The sequence below is a fragment of the Musa acuminata genome, chromosome BXJ1-5, assembly GCF_036884655.1.
Source record: "Musa acuminata AAA Group cultivar baxijiao chromosome BXJ1-5, Cavendish_Baxijiao_AAA, whole genome shotgun sequence".
In the NCBI taxonomy this organism is placed as follows: Eukaryota; Viridiplantae; Streptophyta; class Magnoliopsida; order Zingiberales; family Musaceae; genus Musa; species Musa acuminata.
The window spans coordinates 13,526,743-13,552,816 of record NC_088331.1 but is presented as its reverse complement, the minus strand read 5'-3'; the positions used below and the strand labels follow the sequence as shown (position 1 = coordinate 13,552,816).

Genomic DNA, 26,074 nt, shown 5'->3' with positions numbered 1-26,074 from the left:
AAACCTCAAAATATAGCTACCACATATTAAGAAAAATACTCAAAAAACATCGGAGCTCTTCCTCCAATCATCCGGGACGTGTCAAGCATCGAACGACCCAAATGATCACAACGTTTATACCAAGAGATATTATTTCATGGTCCAAACGGCCACAGCCACAGCTTCACACGGGGCATGACTCTTATGCCCTTTAGCTATTTGGTTGGGGATCACCGGTCTTTAGTTCGACCATCAAGTTTCATCTTGGACACCATCTCTTTGAGATTTGGTTTGCTTTTACTTGCCATCCCCAGTTTTGATTCAGGTTTCTACTTTGTATTTCGATTGTTCTAATATATTATATATATATAATTATATAATATGAGGATAATAATATTATATATATATATATATATAATTTATAATGGCAGGGTATGCTATTTTTCATACACCGGCCCGCACGCGGCCGTTACAAGACGAACTGCATTGGCGCACGCCGAAACCCTCTCTCTCCCCTCTCTCCCCTCTCTCGTCTTCTCACCTCCGAAGATGCCCATAGTCATGATCTGCAAATCTCAATGATCCCCGCTGCCGCAGCAGCCGCCTTCCGCTCCTTCCGCAAGCTGCCGCCATGGAAACCGACATCCAACTTACCGCATAGGAGAACGAGAAACCTCGATCTGTGTTCCCTCTTGCGACTTCCGGAAGCCAAATGTGGCTCCGGGTGATTCGGCTACCTCCGCTTCCACCGGACTCCCTGTACTCACTCCGATATGGTTCGCATGTCAGGCAAGTCTGGTCGTTCGAAACTTTTTAGATTCCAGTATTCGTCTCTCGCTGATGCATTCAGTTATTGGTGTCTCATCCAAGCCACTGCACATGTGACAATGTCTTAAGTATAATTGTTATTATTAAATATTTTATTTAATAATAATATAATCGTTCTCATTAAGTTTATCATTTATTATAATCAATTTTTTCATATATTATGGTTTAAATATTTCGATTTTTCATTCTAAATGAATCATTATTATTAAATATTTTTATTTAATATCATTAAAAATTTTTATTATGATTCAAATATTATAAATTTGAATTAATTCTTGAATGCTAAGAATTTATGATAATAAATGTTCATGATGGAAGAATATCTATATAAACGAGAGTTTTGGCCCTTGGGCTTAACATCTTTTTCAAGTTTAAAAAATTTCCTACACCATAAAGCGAGAGTTTTGAGCCGAGAAGTACCAAAATTCAAGAAGAAATCATTGCTGAAATTCTTGATAACAATGGTTGGAGGTACGCAACTTCGTTTTCGCAATAGTATTTTCTTGTGTTTCTATTATAATGGTTTAGAAGCATATTTTGGTATCAAAATTTCTAATAGTTGGTATCAGAGCCAATTAACCTCTGTGTTGATATGAAAGAGTTTTCATTTTTATACCATGAATATGATTTGATTTTGGTTTTTTTTTAACTTCTTGATATATTTTATGTTGAAAATCATGAGCATATAACATTTCAATATTTGGAGTCGGTAAAATGCTCATATTATGTATGCATATTTGGTTATATTAATTTATGCTTATGAGTCAATTTTATATGTTCAAAATGTGATATAATCTTAATTAATTAGGAATTAGTCACAACATCCTTAATTAATTAAAATTATATATAAAATTAAAATAAAGATCACATAAGTAATTAGACATCATATTGTGACTAATTATATTCAATATAATAATTATTATCCCATAAGATCTTTTATTATATTTAATATAATTAATCAGGATAAAATATCATATTATTTTCATAATTTACCCATAGGGAATTTGAATTGAAATATAATTTGATAGTTTTATCATAAAGATCATTTGAATCTATTTGAATTAAGAATTTAGTCCATAAATAATTTTTATGTCATAAGATTAATGTTTCACATTAGTAAAACATACAATTTAAACTATTAAACCTTAAGTTTTGACATAAACATGTTTGATTTTATGTAGTTTCTCAAATTATTAATTTCTCTTATATTTGATGTGACATTTCCGAACTTAGTGGTGATAACTATAAAATATGGAAGGAGAGGATTCTTCTCCATTTAGAGTAGATGAATATTAATTATGCTATTAGGAAAGACGAACTACCTATAGTCACTAATATTAGCACTCCAACTGAGGTCACATTATATGAGCGATGTGAGCAATCCAATCGGCTCAGCGTAATGTTTATCAAAACTAAGATAACTACTGACATATGTGGTTATGTTGACCAGCATGAGAAGGTCTGAGACTTGCTTCAAGCTATCGATGAACAATTCGTTACTTTAAAAAAGGCACTAGCAAGTACCCTAATAATAAAATCCTCATCCCTTAGACTCACTAACATAAAGGGTGTGCGTGAGCATATAATTCAAATGCGAGATATTACGGCTCAACTTAAGAAACATGAGGTTAATATGTCAGAATCCTTCCAGGTGCACTATATTCTAAATACCCTTCCACCTCAATACGGGTCTTTTAAGATTTCATACAACACACATAATGATAAATGATCAATCAATGAATTAATGACCATGTATATTCAAGAAGAACAGAGGCTAGTGATGGAATTGGGTGAGAGTGCATTCGTAGTAATCACTCGCGGGAAGAATAAAACTGATAAAAATCAAACTAATTAAAAAGCTCATCAGTAGGGAAAAGGTAAAATACCACCCCAAGCTGATATCAAGAAAGAAGCAAAGTTTTTCTTTTGTAAAAGAAAGGGACACGTGAAGAAGTAATGTACAAAATTTCAATAATTACTTGAAAAGAAACGTAAACCAACCTCGTTTGTGTGTTATGAATCTAATATGGTTAATGTTAATATTAACACATGGTGGATTGACTCCGGATCAACAATCCATATTGCAAATTCTTTGCAGGGTATACAAAAACTAAGGAAGCCAATGGGAAGTAAGCAAAGCATCTTATTAGGTAATAAGATGGGCTCACATGTGGAGGCAATTGGAGCATGCATTTTAACTTTAAGTAGTGGTTTTGTTTTAAAATTAGAAAGGACCTTGTATGTACCAAGTTTCTCACGAAACTTAATTTCTGTTTCCAAACTCGTACTAGTTGGATATTCCTTTAATTTTCAAGATAAATCGTTTCACTTATTATATAAATATGATTGTGTTGGAAAAGGTATTTTGTTTGATGGTCTTTATCGTATTTTCTTTCAAAATGATGACACTCAAAGTTTAATGCATGTTCACGATGGCACTGAAAGGTGTAATATTAACGAGGACTCATCTATATTATGACATCGGAGATTAGGACATATCTTCACAGAGAGAATTAAAAGATTAGTTAATGATTAGATACTTAGTACTCTTGATTTTATTAATTTTAAGACTTGTGTGGACTGTATTAAGGGAAAGCATATCAATAAATCCAAAAAGGGTGCTAATAGGAGTTCAAACATCTTAGAGATCATTTATACTGATATATGTTGTCCAGACATGGACACACATGGTCAGAAATACTTCATCTCCTTTATAGATGATTACTCACGATATATATATATATATATATATATATATATATATTTGTTTTATAACAAAAATGAAGTATTGAATGCCTTTAAAGTTTTTAAGGCTGAAGTTGAGAACTAATGTGGTAAGCAAATTAAAATTGTAAGATCAGATGGAGGTGGAGAATATTATGGTAGATGTACTGAAAATGGATAAGCACCTAGTCATTTTGCTAAGTTTCTTTAAGAACATGAGATTGTTGCCCGATATACTATGCTTGGTTCTCTAAACTAGAATGATGTTGCAAAAAGAAGAAACCGAACATTATTAGATATGGTATAGAGTATGCTTAGCAACTCCAATCTTCCTAAGTTCTTGTGGACTGAAGCACTAAAGACGACTGTGTATATATTAAACTGAGTTCCAACCAAGACTGTATAAAATACACCATTTGAATTATGGAAAGATTGGAAACCGAGTTTGTGACATGCGTATTTGGGGGTGTCCGTCTGAGGTCAGGATATATAATCCATAAGAGAAGAAACTGGACCCGAGGACTATTAGTGGGTATTTCATTGCATATATCGAAAAGTCTAAAGGTTACATGTTCTATTGTCTATCTTACGTAACTAGGATTATGGAATCAAGAAATGCTAAATTTCTTAAGGATGACATGATTAGTGGGAGTGATCATTTCATGAACATAGTTTATCATATAGAATTTTAACTTTCCACATTAAATGATAGATTGATTATAGTTCATAGCACTCCTTTAAGTATAAACTAGTGTTGAACAACCAATCATTGAAATTCTACAAGTTGCTGACAGTATTCTAATAGATCAAGCAGTTTAGGAATTACAACAAACTCCTGAACAACTAGATGAACCACAAATTCCTCAGGGAAACATTGGTACAACATTAAGAAGATCTACTAGAAATAAAAGATCAATAATTCTTAGTGATTATGTTGTATATCTACAAGAATCTGATTATAATATTGGAGGTAAAAATGATCCTGAAACCTTTTCACAAGCCATGAGTTACAACGAATCAAATTTGTGGCATGATGCCATGAAAGAAGAGATGAATTCCATGATAAGCAATGAAGTCTGAGATCTTGTAGAGTTGCCTAATGAAGCAAAGGCTATTGGTTGTAAATGGGTCTTTAAAACCAAGAAAGATTTATTAGGCAACATTGAGAGATATAAGACAAAACTTGTTGCAAAGAGATTTACTCAAAAAGAGGGAATCGATTATACGGAGACGTTTTCTCCTATATCTAAGAAAGATTCTCTTCGTATCATTTTAGCATTGGTCACTCACTTTGACCTTGAGTTGCAATAAATGAATGTCAAAACAACATTTCTTAATGGAGATTCAAAGGAAGAGGTTTATATGAAACAACCCAAAGGTTTCTCCTGTAGTGTTGGTGAACACTTGGTTTGTAAGCTTAAGAAATCTATATACGATTTAAAACAAGCCTCCCACCAATGGTATTTTAAATTATATGAAGTGATTTCTTCATTCGGATTTGTTGAAAATCTCATGAATCAATGCATATACCAGAAGATCAATGAGAGTAAAATATGTTTCATTATTTTATACGTAGATGATATTTTGCTTGCAACCAACGATAAGGGTTTGTTGCATGGGGCGAAACAATTTCTTTCTAAAAATTTTGATAAAGGATATGGGTGAAGCATCTTATGTTATTAGTATTAAGATCCATAGAGATAGACCTTGAGGCATTTTAGGTCTAACACAAAAAACTTATATCGATAAACTTTTAAAAAGATTTCGGATGAAGGATTATTCACCAAGTGTTGCTCCCATTGTGAAAGGTGATATGCTCAATTTGAACCAATGCCCAAAGAATAACCTTAAAAGGGAATCAATAAAAAATATCACATATGCTTCTGCCGTAGGAAGCCTTATGTATGCTCAGGTCTGTTCTAGATCTGATATTGTATTTGTTGTAGGGATACTAGGTCGATATCAGAGTAATCCAAGTATAGACCATTGGAGATCTGCAAAGAAAGTGATGATGTATCTACAAGGAACCAAAGATTATATATTTATGTATAGACATACAGACAATCTAGATGTGATTGGTTACTCAGATTCAGACTTCGTCAGTTGTGTTGATTCTCGTAAATCAATATTAAGATATATTTTTATGATGGCTGGTGGAGCTATTTCTTGGAGAAGCACCAAGCAGACCATGACTGCTACTTCTACCATGGAAGCTAAGTTTGTCTCATGTTTTGAGGCTACTTCAAATGGTGTATGGCTTAAGAGTTTCATTTCTAGGCTTAGAATCTTGAATTCTATTTCTAGGTCATTAAGAATTTTCTATGATAATTCAACTGCTGTCTTTATGGCTAAAAACAATAAAAGTGAAAGTCGAAATAAACACATCGACATTAAGTATTTAGTCATAAGAGAACGTGTAAAAGAAAAGAAAATGGTCATTGAGTATATTAGCATTGAATTGATGATTGCTGATCTTTTTTACTAAAGACATGCCACCTCTGAAATTCAAGGATCATATAGAGAAAATAGGACTTTGTTCCACTTTGTAATGATATTGAAACTCTTATATATATTGTGATATTTTCTCATTCATGTGCACATTAATTTGAGAAAATATATTGATATTGGAATAAGAATAAATATAAGATTTATTCATTAAGTAATATTACCATATTAAGATTAAGAAACTAAATACATAGTGATACATGGATGATAATACTCGCTCTTAGAGGACTTATCGTTATGATTCATGTATTTGTTTCTTAATAAAGTTGTTTGATAAAGATTAATTCAAATTATTAAACTAAACGTATGGACTAAGTGAGAGAATATAATCATTATTATTAAATATTTTATTTAATAATAATGTAACCGTTCTCATTAAATTCATCATTCATTATAATCAATTTCTTCATTTATTATGGTTTAAATATTTTAATTTTTCATTCTAAATAAATTATTATTATTAAATATTTTATTTAATATCATTAAAATTCTTTGTTATGATTCAAACATTATAAATTTGAATTAATTCTTGAACGTTATGAATTAATGATAATAAATGTTGTTGAATTAATTCTTTATTTAGTACAGTGATTTCTGCCTTGGTTCCCTAGAACTTAGAAACATTTTGTTGAGAGTTATGCACCTTTTTATCTGGTTATCTAGGCAAGGGCATTGAGTGGCTAGGTGTGCTTGCTCTCGACTCTTTAACTCAGTTTAACGAGGGAGATGTGATGAGAGCCTCCATGTTGATGTTAAGTAGGCATATCACCCCAGACAAGGTATCAAACAGAGAAGATTGAGACTTAGTTTTGGTTTGAAGATATTATGATAAATGCTGGATTTGGTTAGAGGACATGCTTAAACGAGGACTTCCACCGGATGCTATAAAATATACTAAATTAACAAATGGGTATTGGAAGGTCAATCACTTGCATGAAGCTTACCAACAAATTATAGAAAGAGTAATTACTTACTTCTATTGTGATTGTATCCATTGTTAGAGATGGCAATCTGAAAGGAACTCATCATCGACGTTGGCTGAATCATGATAAGAAGGAAAGACAAATTTGAAATATAATTGAAGTGTTTAATCTAAGGACAAAATCACAAAAGAACATAATTTTGTTTAGGATGCTCATAAACTTGTGTCCGAGATGACTGAAAACAAGCTTGTTACCTGATTCCTGCATATGCTTTAGTCTGTGACTACTGTTGCCTTGGTGAAGTCGCTAAGGCTGAACTCTTTGGTGGATGAAATGTTACCGAAGGAAACCTGATTTCATCATATTTCTTAATTATGGATCTATGGCGCTTGAGGCCCAGATTGTTGCAGCTCCATTGGTTATTGTCGGTAGATGATTAGATTTAGCTGCCATGTTTCTTCCCATGACAACAAAAACCAACTACTTGGAAGGTGCATGTAATTATATAAAATATTTTCATTAGATATTCTTTGATTTTTTGTATCTAACCATTTGTGTCTACTGCAGGTCACAATTAGCTTCAAGTTTATGCACGTTCAATTTGCAAAAGTGAATTGCGTACAAGTATAATGGTAGAAGTGGAAGTTTAAAATCCATAACAGGAGCAATAAGCTCAAATTTCTACCAGGTGAAAAAATTATACTTGGTCTATTGACATCAGAAGATGCTTAATCAGGCTTGAAATAAAGAACTGCATTCAATCAGGCTTGTGATGGTGAACTACTTTCTGGACCTCTAATGCATGCTTGAAGTGATCATGCTTATCGTTCATCGGCTCATTTCTCTTTTGATTAGTTGTGATTGATTTATCTGAGTTGATCATCTCTATGCCAGTCAACATTGAAACGAAAATTATTAAAAAATTGAGTCAGACATAATTGTCTTGAGTTGTCTTTTTTTTTTTAATATTAATTCTATCGTGTTTCTTCCCATGGACTGGATGGTTTGGCTCAAAAAATACAGTTTTCAGTTATAATTAGTTCTCATCTTGAGCTTCCTTTCTAAATGGATGCATTTCACTTCTCAGATGACTGGCAGGTTGAATGTTTTTACATTTTATGGCTCAGACTACAAACTAAAGCTTTCTACATGAGTAGGAAAGTAGGATATTTTCTGACTAGTTTCTTGAAATAGGATCTGCCAAGCATCACGAGAGATGCTATGAAATGACAGGCAGGGAATCATGAATCTGGCCATCTGCTGTCTTGCTTATCTTTGGTGTCTGAAACTCGTTAGGGACATCTTCTTAAACGCTCGGTTGTTACGTGTGTATTGAATCTTGAATTTTGATGATAAAGTTAATTGGTAAATTATTTGTTCAAATTGATATGTTGAGAAAAGTGTATAGGATTAATTACGATAGCAATTAAGGCATAAAGCAAAATGAAGTGCCAGAATCAAGATCGAGATTTCGTTGAGAGTTCGTCGAAAATTATGTCGGAATTGATCGAGAAGTCTAGAAGTTTACCAAAGACGATCGTCGTGAAGTCCAGGAGCTTATCGGGAGTTGCGGGAACATTGCCGAGAGATCATTGGAAGTTCGTCGGAAGATCGTCGGAAGCTCGCTGAAAGAAACCTAAAATAACCGGACTTATTTTGCTTAGTGTATGTCTTAAGAATCATAATTAGTATATGTTAGGATCGAGAGCACTAAGAGGGGGGGGGGTGAATTAGTGCAGCAGAAATCTTTCAGCGATTTAAAAACGAAAGCTGCGTTCGTCCGATAAAAACGATTTCGATGTAAAAGCCGATTCTAAGATTACTTAAGATTAAGCGCAGTTTACGTCTAAGCACAGTTTACGTCTAAACTGAGTTTGCGTCTAAATACAATTTGCGTCTAAATGCAGTTTTGCGTCTAAACACAGTTTTACGTCTAAACGCAGTTTTGCGTCTAAACTCAGTTTACGTCTAAACGCAGTTTTACGTCTAAACGCAGTTTGCGTCTAAAAGTAGTTTACGTCTAAATCACAGTTTTATGTCTAAACACAGTTTGCGCAGTTTGCGTCTAAACATAATTTTGCGTCTAAACTCGGTTTACGTCTAAACGCAGTTTTACGTCTAAACGCAGTTTGCGTCTAAACACAGTTTTACGTCTAAACATAGTTTTACGTTTAAAAGAAGTTTACGTCTAAAACATAGTTTTATGTTTAAACACAGTTTGCGCAGTTTACGTTTAAACGCAGTTTTACGTCTAAACGCAGTTTGCGTGTAAACGCAGTTTGCGTGTAAACGCAGTTTTACGTCTAAACGTAGTTTGCGTCTAAAACATTTTCAAAGGTATCTAAACTTAGAAGCTAGTTCATAAAAGCACAGAAGACAGTTTTGCAGAATCAAAACACAAACGTAAGCTGATCGTACGAAAAACACAGATTTACGTGTGAATGCAGATTCGAAAAGATCAGCACTTAGAACTTATTCGTAAAGGCGCAGAGACTAGTAGTTATGTAGGAGGTTTGCAGTAATGATAAGGTACTCGAAATAAAAGCAAACCAGAGATTTAGAGTGGTTCGGTCAGTCTTGACCTACTCCACTTTTGGCTTCCTCCTCCGACGAGGTCACCGACGTCAACTAGCTGCCTTCCTTCAATGGGCGAAGGCCAACTGCCCTTTTACAGTTTCACTCCTTTTGACGGGATCAGGAGACAACCCTTACAGAACCTTTCTCTCCTCTCTTTACAACTCAAGACTTTGAAGAACAGAAGGAGGAGAACTTAAAGGCTTTTCAACAATTTTGAGCTCAAGAATCACAGAGAAGATCAAGATTTCAGTGTAGGTCTCTTGCTCTTTCTATGCTGAATGGGTGGGATATTTATAGGCCCCAACCCAATTCAAATTTGGAGCTCAAAACTATCAAATCCCGGAATTCCGGGATCAGGCGGTTGCACCTCCTGACTGGAGAGGTTGCACCGCCTGGCATAGCTCGGAGACTGAGCCCAGGCGGTTGCACCTCTCTGTCAGGGGCGGTTGCACCGCCTGAGTCTGGCTCGGAGACTGAGCCCCAGGCGGTGCCACCTCCTGACTGAGGCGGTTGCACCTCTCTTGCTAGAGCTCGAAGACCGAGCTCAAGCGGTGCTACCTCTGTCAGGAGAGGTTGCACCGCCCAGTCTCGCTCGGAGACTGAGCCCAGGCGGTGCCCCCTCCTGCCTGGGGCGGTTGCACCGCCTAGCTTCGCTGGGAGATCCTCTCCTGGGCGGTGCCACCTCCAACCCTGGCGGTGCCACCTCTTTCACTATTTCAGCTCACTTGGTTTGGCTCCAAACTTGGCCCAAACCAGTCCGAACTTGAGCCTAATTGGCCCCTACTTGGGTTATAGGATTAACACCTAATCCTAACCCTAATTAACGTGCTAACTATGAATTTAAAGACATTTTCTAAGCTATTACAAAGTCCGCAAGTCAAGACTTCTTCTGGCGAGCTTCCGGCAAACTTCCGGCGGTCTTCCGATGAACTCTCGGAAACCATTCTGCGGACTCCCGGCAAGCTCCTAGACTTCACGATTTGATCTTAGCGAGTTCCAATGAGCTTCTTCGGCAAGCTCCGATCTTTCTCGGCGAGCTCCGGTAGCATTCCCGACAAACCTTCGGACTTCCGTCGAACTCTCGAACTCGCAACAAATCCTTCGCGCTTGACTCCGACACTTTGTTTCGCTTTATGTCTTCATCGTTATCATAGTTAATCCTGCACAATTAAAACAAAACTTCGATCGAGACAATTAATCCTAAGCAATTTAACCAAGTTGTCCGGCATGTCATTGGTCCCTCGACGCTTCGTCCGATTCTTCGGCGCATCGTCCGATTCTTCGGCGCATCGTCCTCTCCTGCAGCCTATTGCCCAATCGGCCAGTTGACTCCGCAACTCCGATATCCTTGGCACAATACCCGCTCTTCTTGGCCCGATGCCCAAGTCCACGGCCCGAAGCCTTCTGTCGATATGTCGACCGATCCACAGGCCCGACGTCAAATCTTCTGACATGTTCCTTCGGCACAACATGATTTTCCTGCTTTAATTGTCTCATCCTGATCGAAGCATCCTGCGTCACTCAAAACGCAGATTAAATCATAAACATATATCAAGTAGTTTCATCATCAAAATACGAGATTCAACAGTATATAATTAAGGTTAGGTTTGAGAGGTAATCTCACTAACTCAATTAGGGGCTAACTAGGCCCGTAATTGGACTGGTTTGAGCTGAATTCAAGGCTCAACTAGGTTGTACCGTCAGACTGGGGCGGTGCGATGGTACAACCCAGTATTGACGGTGGTACCGCTAATACCCCGAAAATCCAGGATGAGACATTTTTTAGCTCTAATTTTGAAGTCATTGGGGCCTATAAATACCCCACATTTTCTGCATGAAAGGAAAAAAAAAGTGCAATCAAAGTGTGACAAAAACTATAAGTGTTGGGGTGTTAAAAGTCTTGTAAAAATGAGAAGAATCCTCTTTCTCCCTCTCTTTAGCTTTGTAATAATCCAAGAAGATGTGTGAGGCTTGTAAGGGTTATCTTCTAAACCCGTGAAAAGGAGAAAGAGCTGTAAATAGGTGGTTGGTCTTCGCCTATTGAAGGAAGATTATTAGTGGACGTCAATAACCTCAACGGAGGAGGAATCAGAAGTGGATGTAAGTTACGACGATCGAACCACTATAAATTCCAATGTATTCTTTCTTTACTGCTTATTCTCTTTACTACTTTACTTCATTGTAAACTGTCCAATCTCCTCTTCTCTACTCATTTGCAAACTTACTAGTTTTTATCGTATGAAGATTTTCAAACCGATTTAATTTTTCAACTGCACTAATTCACCCTCTTTTTTAGTGTTGTTCTTATCCTAACACTTCGATACAACCACCTAAAGAGAATATATTTACCACACTATGGTGGCTGCAATGGATGCTATTTGTGTGGAAGGGCAGAATCTTTTATGACATTGGTTGACAAAATCTTGCAATTTTTTACTGCTTTCTACTGATTTGCTGGACTTTGGGTTTGGGTTTGGGTTTCTTTTGGCATGGTATGGTGACGTGTGATCATAATCATTTTTAGGACTAAAATGTTGATTTGACCTGTTAATTTCACTTTCTAAAAGAAATAATTAATATGATAAGCATTTCCTGGAATTATTAGAAAAACCAAGTCCTGTTATTTGCATCCATCTTTGCTGTGGGATGTGGAAGATAAAAATGGTTTGTTTTGTGGATGTACTAGCTGAAGTATAATGGTTTAATTAGAAATTCCAATATATACTTCTTACAATTTGTTTGTTCCTTTTGTTCTTTTTTGAAGATTAAAATCTGCTTTAATTTTTTCAAAATAAGGCCATTGTTAATCTCAGATTTATCCTCAATTCTTTTTTCAAGTCAGATTCTGATCAGTTGTTCACTCAATCAGACTAAGATTTCTCTCTTGGCATCTTGCTTTTCCTACAGCTGTGTGTTATTATGATAACTTGCAGAAATGAATTCTGCTGGTTAAATTAGGTAAGATGTTAACAATGTCGATTTAAGGGCTGCACTTCAAATTCATTGAAAGCCTTAATCATTCACTATCTTTTGAGGTTTATTAAGCCTAAACATTTCTAAAAGTCATTCACTATCTTGGTGTGCCAGATAATTGACTGAGAAGTGGCAGGCGACCTACTGGACAAAAACATATCAAGTACTCTCCTTTGTTCTGTACTGACTCTTCACCTCAAATCAGTAGATGTAGGAATATCAAGAAGCATCATATAAGTTTGTTTTTGGTTTAGTTATCCTGTTTTTGAATGACAAGTAACTCAAAATACGCCTTTTGTTTGGCGTGAGCTGAGTTAGGTGATGCTTAGTACATAATTACTCCACCTACAAAGGTAATATGCTCATGTTTGGCTTTACTTGCTTGCTAAGTATCAAACAAGCATTATTGTACTGTAATTATTTAGTTTTGGTCCCAAATTAGCATAGGTCATTGTGGTGGAGCTTAATTATTGAGATTGAACTTTGGGATTATTTTATATCCCCAAATTATCATAGGTTGTTCTAATGGAATGATTAAAAAGGAATTAAGACAATGATAAAAAAAAATAGAAAGGTTTATTTATTTTTTTAATCTTAATTTTATTTTTAATGAAAGGTAAAGTTTTTTTACAGGAATATTATTGTTTTTAACTGGTCTAGAGTCATCGGAAAAATTTGAGACCTAAAATCATTTTTCATGATCCTGAAATCATGTCTGATCTGTTTGATCAAAGTAGTGCTGGAAATTTGTATAATTTAATGACAGATTATTTATTTTTTTATTTTAGGATATGTAAAGTGAATCGTAATAATTTTTCCTACATATAATTTTTTTTTTATGTAGTGTTAGTTAAATTAGGAATCTTCATTGATTGAATGTTGTAGAAATCAAGTCCTATTGTTATGCAAGTCGAGATCCCTACAAACAACTTGGCTTAAAGATGACTTTCTTATCTATCGTATGACAAATTCCCATTTAGGAGGGTAGCTCTGTTTTTAATGGTGTTCTGATGAATTCTGTGGACCTGCTTGCAAATCGGTCATCGGTCTCGTGGAAAGCTTGTTTTCAACGGTGAGCGTCTATTATTTATTCTTTACAATGGTGTAGAGAAAATGAAATCTCATGATTAGTCATTCCCAAAATTTGTTTGTATGGTTGAAAACTTGTGACATTTTTTTTAGTCTTTTCAGATGAGTTTGGGTTTGAGTGCATTACTGGAAATGGTTGGTTTTATTTATTGGATTTATGAATATTTTTATTTTCTTCAGAGTTTTATTTTGTTTTTTTGGGAATTAAAAATTCTGTAGTCCTTCATAAATTATCATGCTATTAAATTAAACCTCTGGTCCAGCACTCCCTCCCTCCGTAAAGGCTCTTTAGGTGAGAAGGCATAGTTGAGATGGCAAGTTTCTTTCTCTCTCGGACAAAAAAAATAAAGAGCGTCTACCACATTTAGCAAGTCGGTTGGGCTGTCTTCGTTTGACGAAGACTGATGATTACTTCGTTCGAGGAACTTGATCTTGTTTGATAGTTTGGTGTTCTATGATACAGCTGCATTTGCATTTATTTATCCAGTTAAATTATATTGCTCTCTCTCATCATGCAAGCATGCATGCATGCATGTGCATTATGCAGTCACGAACCAGCATGTGGGATGAGAGACACATCGAAGGCCTTACATACATTCATTGGATAGCTAAGCACCACCGACAGCACGGTGGAGCCAGCCTTCACCGACGCTAAACATCTGCATAAAACAAAACACTCCCATTGTCCAAGAAGGTGTGCGCTTTGTTCTTTTCTGTCTGTCTGCTTTTTACCTCCTTTTCACCTGTCTCCATAAGCATAGCTGGGTTCTTCAGATATCTCTCGACTTAAATGATTCTTGTTGCTACATCACGCATGCATTAGTAGGTACCCCAACAACGCAGTGAAATCCTTGGCAGGCAATCATTGATGTGTTTGATTTGCAAACACTGTCATGCCTCAAATAATTGAGAGAGAGCCACCCTGTCCTCCATACAACTGTTTCAGAGCCTATCCGCTCGATGCCCCTTCACATCGACTTGGAGATTACTTTTCTTATCTTCTGTTGCACGATTGCTTTCGTTAATGGATTAGTTTACACATAATCTAGAGAAGACATTATAAAATTTGTTATTTACTCCAATATATAGCGAAAAAAGATGTAGCCTTACGTTGCTCTGCAAATTATTGATTGGACTTGCCGATTGTTGCATCTCAACAACTGCCAGTCCCATTACTCTTTACTGTATGGCAAAGAAGCAGTGAATTAATTGTATTCTAGCGGAACTAAATTCACATGACCTTCTTACGATCTATTGTGCTATTTATCTATCAAAACGATAATATAGATAATTTTTTCTTGAACCACGAATTACTAACTTATGATAGAAGATAAGATTTTTTCAAATATATAAGAAATTTTTTTATTCTGTTAAGAAAAATTATTTCTCCTAATTTGTATAAATAGAAGAGTGAATATGTTAATGTATTGAAGTATTTTTATTTCTTCAATAAATTTTTTTTAATAATTATTTTTATTTTTTATTATTTTCTTAAATTAAAGTAGCACACACCCGATATATTTTTACCAAGCGTAACATCCCACACACTCTGGACTCTCCTGTATCACATCACATCCCATCCCATCCTTGCAGTTGCAGGCCAGGCCTCAATTTTACACTTTTTGTTGCATCTATAAATGATCATGTCACGGTCAACAGGACTACATCCTCGCATATAATAATAACACTCCGTCGGCTTACTCTTGTTTTTATTTCTCTGAACCTCCTGTAGCTATTTTATTAAATTGTCAATGATTTGAGAGAGAATACACTGAAAATTTTTTGAGTGGATGTCATCACACTGTCAAGTAAGACCACCTACCTAACTTGTTAACACAACAACAGGCTCACATGATTGCTACTTCCCTTCATCTTCTTTTTACCCAGCAAGCTCAATCTGATGAGCTAAACTTATTTTCATGTCATGCATTCTAAATTTCCAATATATTAGGATTGGGCCTTTCTTTTTTATTTTTTTGCATTTTGTTTCAGTCAGTTAAACCCCTCCCCCCGCTCTTTACCAACCGTTTGTGCCTTCCAACTATTTCCCTCTCCCAAATCGACATGTCCTCCCACATCTACAAAAGCTCATCATAGCCATCTCGAAGCTACTTGCAAGCATTCCTTGCCTGTCTCCTCCCCCTTGGCACTCTCCCCACCTCTCACCTTTCTCTCGCTCTCCCTCTTCTCCATCCTTCAGTCTTATCTCCCTATTCTTCATACTCTTCTGTATATATAACACATACAGATATAATTTTTCTGCTTCTTTCTTTTTCCTCGTTACACACTCGAGTGAGAAAAGATCGACCATGAGGGAGATCCTGCACATCCAAGCCGGGCAATGCGGCAACCAGATCGGTGGCAAGTTCTGGGAGGTGGTGTCGGACGAGCACGGCATCGACCCCAAGGGGAATTACGTCGGCGACTCCCGCCTGCAGCTGGAGCGGGTGAACGTCTACTACAACGAGGCCAGCGGCGGCCGATACGTGCCGCGGGCGGTGCTCATGGACCTGGAGCCGGGAACCATGGACGCGCTGCGCGTCGGTCCCTACGGCCAGCTCTTCCGCCCCGACAACTTCGTCTTCGGCCAGAACGGGGCGGGCAACAACTGGGCCAAGGGGCACTACACCGAGGGCGCCGAGCTCATCGATGCCGTCCTCGATGTGGTCCGTAAAGAGGCCGAGAACTGCGACTGCCTCCAAGGTATGTTGCGTCCGTATACATAATAGCAAGGATTCCTGTGTACGTGAATTCCAATGGTGGTGGTGGTGGTGACAGGGTTTCAGATCTGCCACTCGCTGGGAGGAGGGACCGGGTCGGGGATGGGGACGCTGCTGATATCGAAGATCCGGGAGGAGTACCCCGACCGGATGATGCTGACGTTCTCGGTGTTCCCGTCGCCCAAGGTGTCGGACACGGTGGTGGAACCGTACAACGCGACGCTGTCAGTGCATCAGCTGGTGGAGAACGCCGACGAGTGCATGGTGCTCGACAACGAGGCGCTCTACGACATCTGCTTCAGGACGCTCAAGCTCACCAACCCCAGCTGTGAGTGCGCCCGCCGCCTTTCGTTACTCCTCTCGCCGAAGAACCACCCTTGCAGCCTTGAATTGGTTTGCAGGTGGTTCGAGTTCTAGCTGCTTCTGCTGCTGCTCATGCTTTCATGTCTCGTCTATATATACGTGTAGTTGGTGACCTGAACCACCTCATCTCCACCACCATGAGCGGCGTGACGTGCTGCCTCCGCTTCCCGGGGCAGCTTAACTCCGACCTGCGCAAGCTGGCCGTCAACCTCATCCCCTTCCCCCGCCTCCACTTCTTCATGGTGGGCTTCACCCCCCTGACGTCGCGCGGCTCCCAGCAGTACCGCGCCCTCACCATCCCGGAGCTCACCCAGCAGATGTGGGACGCCAAGAACATGATGTGCGCCGCGGACCCCCGCCACGGTCGCTACCTCACCGCCTCCGCCATGTTCCGCGGCAAGATGAGCACCAAGGAGGTGGACGAGCAGATGATCGCGGTCCAGAACAAGAACTCCTCCTACTTCGTGGAGTGGATCCCCAACAACGTCAAGTCCAGCGTCTGCGACATCCCCCCCACCGGCCTCTCCATGTCCGCCACCTTCATGGGCAACTCCACCTCCATCCAGGAGATGTTCAGGCGCGTCTCCGAGCAGTTCACCGTCATGTTCCGCCGCAAGGCTTTCCTGCACTGGTACACCGGGGAAGGCATGGACGAGATGGAGTTCACCGAGGCCGAGAGCAACATGAACGACCTCGTGTCCGAGTACCAGCAGTATCAGGACGCCGTCGCCGACGCGGACGACGACGAAGCCTACGGCGACGAGGTCGAGGAGACCTAATCTATTAGCGCATGCGTGCGGCGAGGAAGATTAGCCGTTCCATACTTGGTTTTTATCGCTCTCTCTCTCTCTCTCTCTCTCTGTGTGTGCGCGTGTGATGGGGTTTTCTATTGTGAATTTTTACACTTCAATCGTTGCCTATATATATATCGTGAACGGTTTGTATAAATAATGCGAGAATGCTACTTATTGTTTGCGTATCGAGTGATATCAATGATTTCTATATATTAAAGATGGGGGTCTTAAAACAGAACCCAACCCATCACCAGATGAAGGGCAGAAAAAAAATCTTTAATTATTTGTCGATCAAATCCAAGATATGTCATCAGATTCTCAGACTGCCTGCTCTTAAGTTTATTAATCCATCAGTGTGTATGTTCTTAAAAACCAAGCAAATTATTCCCAACTTGTTCTTCAAATATATGAATCCATCACACTCTCCAAGTATATAAGATGCTTTCGAAATGCTTGACTAGGTTATTTACGTTTGCAATCCTCTTCCTCCATCGAAGTCGATCTCTGCGCTGATGTTGATTGGGCACGTCACGCAAGTCCATGAGATCGAATCGAGTCCGGTTGCTGAACCACAGAATCATCAAGGACCTAACAGACGGCGGTTTCTTCGAGCAAGCCCTCCATGCTTACCGATGTCTTCGTCTTTCCGACGTAAAGCCCGACAGATTCACATTCACGTATGTGCTCAAGTCCTGCGTCGGCATTTTAGCTATTGATGAAGCGATGTCGATCCACTCCCACATCTTCAAGTGTGGTTTCGTATGCAATTTGCTTATCACTAATTCCTTGATAGAAGTGTATTCTAATTTTGGCGCGTTAAGCTCCGCCCGGCAGTTGTTTGATGATATGCCTCAGAGGAACTTGGCTTCCTGGAACTTAATGATTTCTGGCTACGGGAAGAACGGTCACTATAAGGTAGCCTTGGAGCAGTGTAGTTATATGAAGCATGAAGGATTAGTATTAGATAAAGTGGGCGTAAAGATTGTTCTTCCGATAATTGGCCATGTGAAAGCCTTTAGTCTGGGTAAATGCATTCATGCTCATGTCATCAATACTGGTTTATCTAAAGACACAGCTGTAGTGACTGCTCTTTTAGACATGTATTCGAGATGTGGAGAATTTCGTGCTTCGAGCCACCTCTTTGATGAGATATCGCACAAGGATGTCATATGTTGGAATGCAATGATCACCGGGTACTCTCAACTTGGTAAACCTCTTTTGGTTCTTGAGCTCTTTAAGCGAATGCTGTTCGAAGGCTTCGGGCCAAGCATTCCTACCATATTTCTTCTACTTCATGCTTGCACTGTTCTATCTGTTATCCAAGTTGGAAAGTGTATGCATGGCTATATCACAAAGCTTGGTTTCAGTTCAGATGTTTCTGTAAGCGGACTTCTGATAGACATGTACTCTAAATGTGGAGAGTTGGGTTCTGCTTCTCGTGTTTTCGGTGAGTTGTCCAGAGGGAATGTTCATTCATGGACTTCCATGATTCATGGTCTTGGCATGCATGGATATGGTAGGGTTGCTCTGATGGCATTTTTTAAGATGGTGAAGATGGGCATTGTTCCTGATGGCATCTGCTTCCTTGTCTTGCTAGCTTCTTTCAGCCACTGCGGAATGATGGAGGAAGGGCATAAAATATTCTATTACATGGTATCACAATATGGTGTCCAGCCTAGTATGGAGCACTATGCAAGGATAGTTGATCTTTTTGGGCGGGCAGGATACATAAATGAAGCAGTGGGGTTTCTATCGCAGATGCCAATAGAACCGGATAGTACTGTCATGGGGGCTTTACTTAGTGCATGTAGAATTCATGATCATAAAGAGACGCAAGAAGTATTTGAGAGGTTCTTCGAACCAAAGTGGTCAGCTGCAGGTCTCTACAAGGTCTTGTTGGGCATTCATGCATGCAGGGGCCGTTGGGATGAAGTCATTAAGATCAGAAGGTTGATGAAAGAGAGGGGCTTAAAGGGTACCTCCGGATGTAGTTTGATAGAATTAAATCCATGAAGTTTGACAATGATTTCAGAATTTTATCACATATTTCTCATGTGATGGAAGCTGAGACATTTAATTTAGTTTTTTTCTTCTTCTCATTTATCCTCTTCTTCCTGACACATAGATTAGGTAAAAAAGAAGCCGAAAGAAAACCCAAAGAACTCGTGTTAAGATCAGGTTCATATACATGTTCTAGAAGAGCAAAATTCAAATTATAATGTCAGGTTGAACAGTTAAGCTAACTTTTAATTTTATAAGAATCTGATGAAGAAGATGCTGAACCAGGCTCGAATGGGGCACTGTTGTTGTCATCTCACTTGTTCTGGATGTAAATGCATTGGGAAGGTTACCATCCTGAATCTTGAAGCTCAACGGTGACTGAGCTTCCAGATGGAAACAGAGCCATGCCCATTTAAATCTATGTGATTTTGGAGGTCTCAATCACTGGAATCCAGCATGATTTGATGGAGATCACAGCAAGGATCTCTTTGTGCACTGATGAGCAAGGAGCAGTTGTTAGCAGTTGTTACGGTTGCGGACAAGAAGATCCATATGTATAATACATTAGTCTATGAAGCTCTAGTTTTTGAGGAGCATACCAGTTTGGCACTATGTCACCCTTGGGAGTCCACACACACCAGAGGCACCAGAGATCTCTCCAGATTGCTTGGGAGGCACATCACTTATATAACATTCTTGCAGCAGTTCCGGTCGGAAATGTGTTAAAGAGTGCCACTGGAGGACATTTTCAGAGGACTGAGGAAGTTGATGTGGCTTCGGGTAGGTGTGAGCTTAGAGATGTGGAACAAGAATTTGGAGTAGTCTTAGATCATGCACATACACCAGATTCTCTGTCCAGACTTTTGGACACTGTTGCAGACCTATGGCCTGCAGACTCGTCTTCGGTATGCTACTTTTCAAATGCATTTTCCTTCATATCTTCAGATTCATACATTTGGTTCTTTTACTTCATGTCGGCAATACTTATGTGCTAAAATGATTCCTTGTTTGCTCTTAGACATCATACTTCATGAACTTCTGCTGAATAACTCAATTTCCCTGGCTGATTGTATAAAAGATTACAGTCTTGATACATTTTCATGGAAAATTTTGGAAAATAAGACTAGTATCTTTGGCAGGTAGCAAGAGCTAAACGTCTGATTCAAATATGTAGAACAAGGGTCAAGAGTAATACATGATAAAAACAAGTACATAAAATCAGGTTGAATTTTTTCACTTAGTTTCAAATTTTTACTTATTTAAGCAAATAGTATCAGGCTTTATTCACCGACAAAATTTTCTCTCCTAGGTCAAGTGTACTTCTACGGTAGTGTTTGGACTTGAGTGTTCAGCTGAATGGTTGAATTTTTCCTCACAATGTAAACCATTCGTCACACTAAATGGATGACAATATTTTATTAATCAAAGAGGGAAAAATGGTTCTAGTCTTGCATTTCAATGCTTCTCCTATGATTTCTTAATTCTTATTTGTTAATCTAGATTAGTCCTTGACTCTTATCTAGTAAAAAGTTACACTACTGTAATGTAATTAAATTTGTCGAGGTTCTTTGGTAGACATGAACAAGTTTGTGATATGTTGGTGCCTTTTCAGTAATCGATGACTGGTTTATTGGCTATAATTTGTCATTTTTCCATGTAGATGGTGAGCACTTATTGCTGTTATTGGATGTTGAGAGAAGGATTGGTTTGGTGCACATACCTTATACATATGAATAAAAATTGAGAAGAAACATGATAATAAAACTACAGTTGTTATTGTTATGTTAACTACAGTGCCTTTGTATGATTTGTTGGATAGATCATTTTCCCTATTTTCCTGATAAAATTTAAAAAAAGAGAGAAAAATCAGCATCATTGTCAAGAACTCGAAGTTTGGCTTTTTAAGTCAAACAATTATTCATATTATGGCATTTAGTTAAAGTGAAAATTCAAGCCATTTTACCCTTCCTTATAGTATTTTACTATTTTAAACAGAAGAATACTGCTTTGATACAGTCTTGGAGTTTGGAAGCTTTTTGCTTACTGTTGTTCTGTGTACAGTATTTTGGATGTGAAAGTATATGTTCATGTGTGCCACATGAGAGAGAGTGTGTGTATATGTGTGTGTGAGAGAGAGACCTTTGATGACAAATTTCAATGGACAAAGGTTTTGTGGTACTGTTGACATCTGACAATCCAGGGAACGAAGATCCGTGATGTATTGAACTTTAGCCTGAATTTCTGAGACTGAACCCGTTTTATATAATTCAGTCCTGAATTTTAATCAGATTGATATAAAATTGGGAAGGTCTTTTGTTTTCATTTTAACCTGTGGACATCTTAAATGACATGTTGGCTGGTGTTAGATGGACCATGAAAGATTATTTGAAACATGGAGAAAATTATTACTACACTACCTTGCTAAATGGCTATAGGCTATAGGCTTTTCTTACTTGACATCGAAAGAGTTCTCTGTGGGCTGCTATCACAATGGTTGAGGAAGGTGATGTCATAGTAAGTAGACTTAACCTCGAGTCTAGAATCAACAGTTTCAGAACCGACAATTCCAGTTCCTAAAAGTTGGGAACCGAAACCGAACTGCACAGGACCAATTTCGGTTCGAACCGTTGATTTTTTAATTTTTTAATTTAAAAATAATTTAAAATAGAAAATTTCATAATTTTATTTCTAGGTTTTGAATAGTGGATGTATAATGAGTATGATGACAGAAAAAATGATAAAAAAAAAGTAAAGTTATAAAATTATCAATCGCTTTCGATGCTAGTTGCCCTGATCGTTCCTTCGATTGATACCTCAAACTAGTATTAGTTGTCTTCACGGATGATCTCTTATTAATGTTTCTCCATCTTGGTTCAATCACTGTTGCATGCTTGAGCCTCAATTGATTCAGGGTTCATACTTGAACAAGTTTCATCCAAGATGCATCCACCATGCTGAAAGCTTGCTCCATAGCTACTATTGACACCAGAGTTGCTAATATTTGTCTTGCAATCATTGCTAAAATTAGAAAGGTTATTGTATATCGCACCCACCATTCAAGAATTGAAAATTCTATACCTATAGTGTTGTCACGAAACTCAAAAGAAGTGGTTAGATAAATTTTAAGCTCAGAGTTCAAGCCTGACGATTCAGTCAGTTTCTTTTGTTTTTATAATAATAAAATTTCTCCTTTACTATTTCTACTACTGCTAACTTTATCCGTAGATGGAGACGTTTGGGAGGTAGTTTGTTGTATATTGTAATTTGCACTATAATGGTCATATAAGTTAATGATAATTTTTTTATTTCCCTTATTTTTTCACTAAGATCAATATCTAATCCTAAACTTTCATAATAAATAGTTAAATAATGACTTAGACCATCTATTCAATAACGGGATTAAAAGCAAAAGCAACAAGATAAATCAACGGAATCTCAAGAAAATAATTTGTCCATTTAATTTTCAGTATCATAATAGTCATGAATCATGATCATATTCATATTCTTCTAAGGCTCCAACAATATTAATAATCAAAAAATACATGAGCAGTAGGATGATAAACACCAAATAATATACAAGTAGTATCATTAAAATTGTTTTAAATTTATAAAATGTTTGCACAAAGATTCTGAAATTGCGGGTGTAAACTGACTCGTCTCCCATTATTTGCAACAAAAGTAAATAATGATTCTTTGTATTCAAAACTTTCATTAAGCAATTCATAGAATAAATTTATCAAGGAAAAAACATACATAGTAAATATTTTGGGGTATGTTGTAATTTAATTTGCAAAATGTAGTTTACTCTTTATTATTTGTGGATGACTTCATAAGAATGAGATAGCTTTCTTAATAGAAGAAATAAAAGTTTCAAGAGATCTAAGGTCTCCTTATACATATAAATTCAAACCATGACAAGAACACCTAATATGAAAAAAAAACCACCAAAAGCCAGTTGACACACTTTTGTAATTCAGGAATAGAAGCAGTATTTACAAACGCATTATCAAAACTAATTGAAAAAAATTTAAAAACAAAATAGTACTCTTCCAAAATAGTTTTCATTCTATAGATATTATCGATTGTATGTCGTTCATCAAAAACTCTAGATGCTATAACTCTTTTTTGCATGGTCCAATCATTCGCAATCTAATATCATGTGATTCTCAATTAAAAGTGCATTTGCCAATGATCACTCTAAATATCAAAGCAGATAGAAACACATCCATCAAAAGATCGAAACAAATTTTGTAAATCCTCTTTCCCTTTTCTATAAAGATTATGAACAGCACATGTACGAGGAGAATGAGAAATACATCTAGTAACAGGATTCAAAACATTTTGACAATAATCAACAAAACCAAGTTTTTCATCAAAACTAAAAGAAAGATGTTCAGTTTAAACAAATCTCGCTAATTCTTTATGATTTTTTTCAACAGAAAACTGAAAAGTATGATTAGTTGGGTACTTGAAAATTTGAGTTTGGTTTTCTTTCCTTCTCGGCTTGTTTAGGGTGTTTATTCTCAAAATGTTCACAAAATGTTCTATATCCACCTCCTTTGAATTTGAACATTTGGGAGCAATAGTTGCAAATCACTTGGTTTGAGTCATCGGTATTTTAGACCTTCTTGAAATGAAGCTTAAAGATGTTCAACTTGATTGCTTTGGCCATTGTATCGACTTCCTTCGACTCGACGGTGATGTGCTAGCTTTCTTGAGTTGGCATGATCGGGCTTCCGGTGTTGTCTTTGGGTGTGAATGTCTCGGTGAAGTGATGATTTCCACTTGCCATTTGAATTAAAGAGAGAGCTTAGAAGAGGGATTACAAAGCGTTAGAGATCTTAAAAGAGTGTTATGAATGCTTAATCAAATGAGGAAGAATGAGGGGCTTGAGTGGTATTTATAGGATTTTAGGATATTTTTCTTCCTTAAAATGTCACCAAAAGTAGTTGTAATTTAGTTATCAGAAGGGGTGAATTTGTATTTTTTTCATTTTATCTATATATATAATTATGAAATTACCAAAGAACCCCTAAAAATAGTGTTTATATGATTGTTGGGAGTTTCAAATTGGTCATTTGCCCGTCCAACCCTCAAATGATCGATCGCTGGACTGTTAGGGCTCAAACGGACAATTAAAGCCTATTTGACTATTTGTTTTTCTTTTTCAAATCCAGGAACCACCAGTTTGTACCAGAACCAGAACTGCCAGTTTTGGTTCTCAAGAAATAGGAACTGTAACCAAACCGCCCAGGCCGGTTCCAGTTCGGCTTGGAACTGGTGAAACATCGGGCTGGTTTGGTTCGAACCAAACTGTGTCAGGTATAATAGTAAGTCTATTACAATCCTATTATTCTCCTATCCAAGTTTACAGAAAAAGAAAAGAACATATTACTACTTGTTAAGGTCTTTAATTTTCTTTACCTGATAATTACCATAATCGATCATCAATAATCTTAATCTGGTTACCATTGATTGTTTCTTTTTTTTTCCCTTCATATATGTTCAGTTGGACTTATATTTGCATTGCATTATATATAAGAAATAACTTTAACCTCTCTTAATATATTTGTGTGTTTTTTTTATGGAAGTGAATTTTGAGGGATGATGGCTTTGTTCTGTCAAGTCTACTTCCCATAGAGAGAATAGGAAAATCATCAACATTTGTATTTATGAGACTGGCTGATTTCCTTCAGTCTATTGCCAATTTGGCCATCGGCTGATCCCTCTAGTTGTCTTCTGGAATAACTTTCTTGAGGCTCTTAAACGTTATTGGCTTTGCAAACTCTGATGCAATATATTTTGATCATCTGAAACATCTGATGATACTTTCTCATCATGTAGATCACTTTTTGCTCTAGAATTTTCTTTTCTTGAACTAATAAACCAACTGTTGTAACGCATTGGTGATTGGAAAACATAAATGCTGCATTTTGAGCATCTTTTTTATGCCTAGGATAAGTTCCATCTCATTGCCTGTTCAATAATCTGATTTTCTCTTGTTTATGTCATTGTTTGAAATAAAAAGATCCAGTCCTTTGAAGGACAAAAATTATTTGATAGTAGAAAAACTAGACACTTTTCGTAAGGTAAAGTGAAAACAGAGAAGTAGAGCGTATAAGTTGGTTTCACAACCCTTAGCACTGGCCTTCTTGAGTTTCATATTTCTATGCCTGAAGTTGTTCCTTTCTTCAGCGGCAGAGCTTTTGTGGAAATCTGAATAAAGTTTACAAGCTTGTGCTATTAGAAACAACATCTACCACCAACATCCAAGTAAAAAATTACTTTGTAATCAGCATCTGTAGTGGATACACAGATTTCATTCTAAATAAAGGTTTGCTATAAATTAGTGAACTACTTGTAGTGCAGACGTGTACCTGAGTTGCTTGTTGATTGTGGAGGCATACTCATGCTCTATATGGCTCTATAACCCCTTCATCCCTGTAAATAAATGCATGCCATCTCACGTAATTATCCTCCTCCCTCAGTTTCTCATGATTAAGTAGCTGTTCGACATGTTCTAGTTCTTTACATTCCTGAACTGACAAAAAAGTTATGGCAGATGTCCTCAACCGATAGCTGTCCATGCTGAGTGTGG

At 37.4% G+C, this 26,074-nt stretch overlaps 2 protein-coding genes and 1 long non-coding RNA gene across 3 annotated transcripts; all 3 read left to right on the top strand.

Moving 5' to 3' along the window:
- Positions 1-248: 248 nt before the first annotated feature.
- On the top strand, positions 249-7,998 carry LOC135673836 (uncharacterized). The gene is made up of 2 exons (XR_010513459.1): positions 249-768; positions 7,527-7,998. It is a non-coding gene; the product is annotated as an uncharacterized LOC135673836 (long non-coding RNA).
- A 7,651-nt stretch (positions 7,999-15,649) lies between these two features.
- On the top strand, positions 15,650-17,660 carry LOC135673835 (tubulin beta-7 chain). The gene is made up of 3 exons (XM_065183187.1): positions 15,650-16,301; positions 16,377-16,646; positions 16,787-17,660. The coding sequence occupies exons 1-3, from the start codon at positions 15,908-15,910 to the stop codon at positions 17,458-17,460; spliced, it is 1,338 nt and encodes a 445-aa protein (XP_065039259.1). The 5' UTR covers positions 15,650-15,907; the 3' UTR covers positions 17,461-17,660.
- A 59-nt stretch (positions 17,661-17,719) lies between these two features.
- Positions 17,720-21,491, top strand: LOC103973265 (pentatricopeptide repeat-containing protein At3g26782, mitochondrial-like). Its single transcript, XM_065183186.1, has 2 exons — positions 17,720-17,832; positions 17,937-21,491. The coding sequence occupies exon 2, from the start codon at positions 18,016-18,018 to the stop codon at positions 19,486-19,488; it is 1,473 nt and encodes a 490-aa protein (XP_065039258.1). The 5' UTR covers positions 17,720-17,832; positions 17,937-18,015; the 3' UTR covers positions 19,489-21,491.
- Positions 21,492-26,074: the final 4,583 nt, after the last annotated feature.

Coding starts and splice junctions, on each gene's coding strand:
- LOC135673835 (XM_065183187.1), top strand. CDS start 15,908: ATGAGGGAGATCCTGCACATCCAAGCCGGGCAATGCGGCAACCAGATC. Junction 16,302..16,376: donor GAACTGCGACTGCCTCCAAG/GTATGTTGCGTC, acceptor TGGTGGTGACAG/GGTTTCAGATCTGCCACTCG. Junction 16,647..16,786: donor CAAGCTCACCAACCCCAGCT/GTGAGTGCGCCC, acceptor ATATACGTGTAG/TTGGTGACCTGAACCACCTC.
- LOC103973265 (XM_065183186.1), top strand. CDS start 18,016: ATGAGATCGAATCGAGTCCGGTTGCTGAACCACAGAATCATCAAGGAC.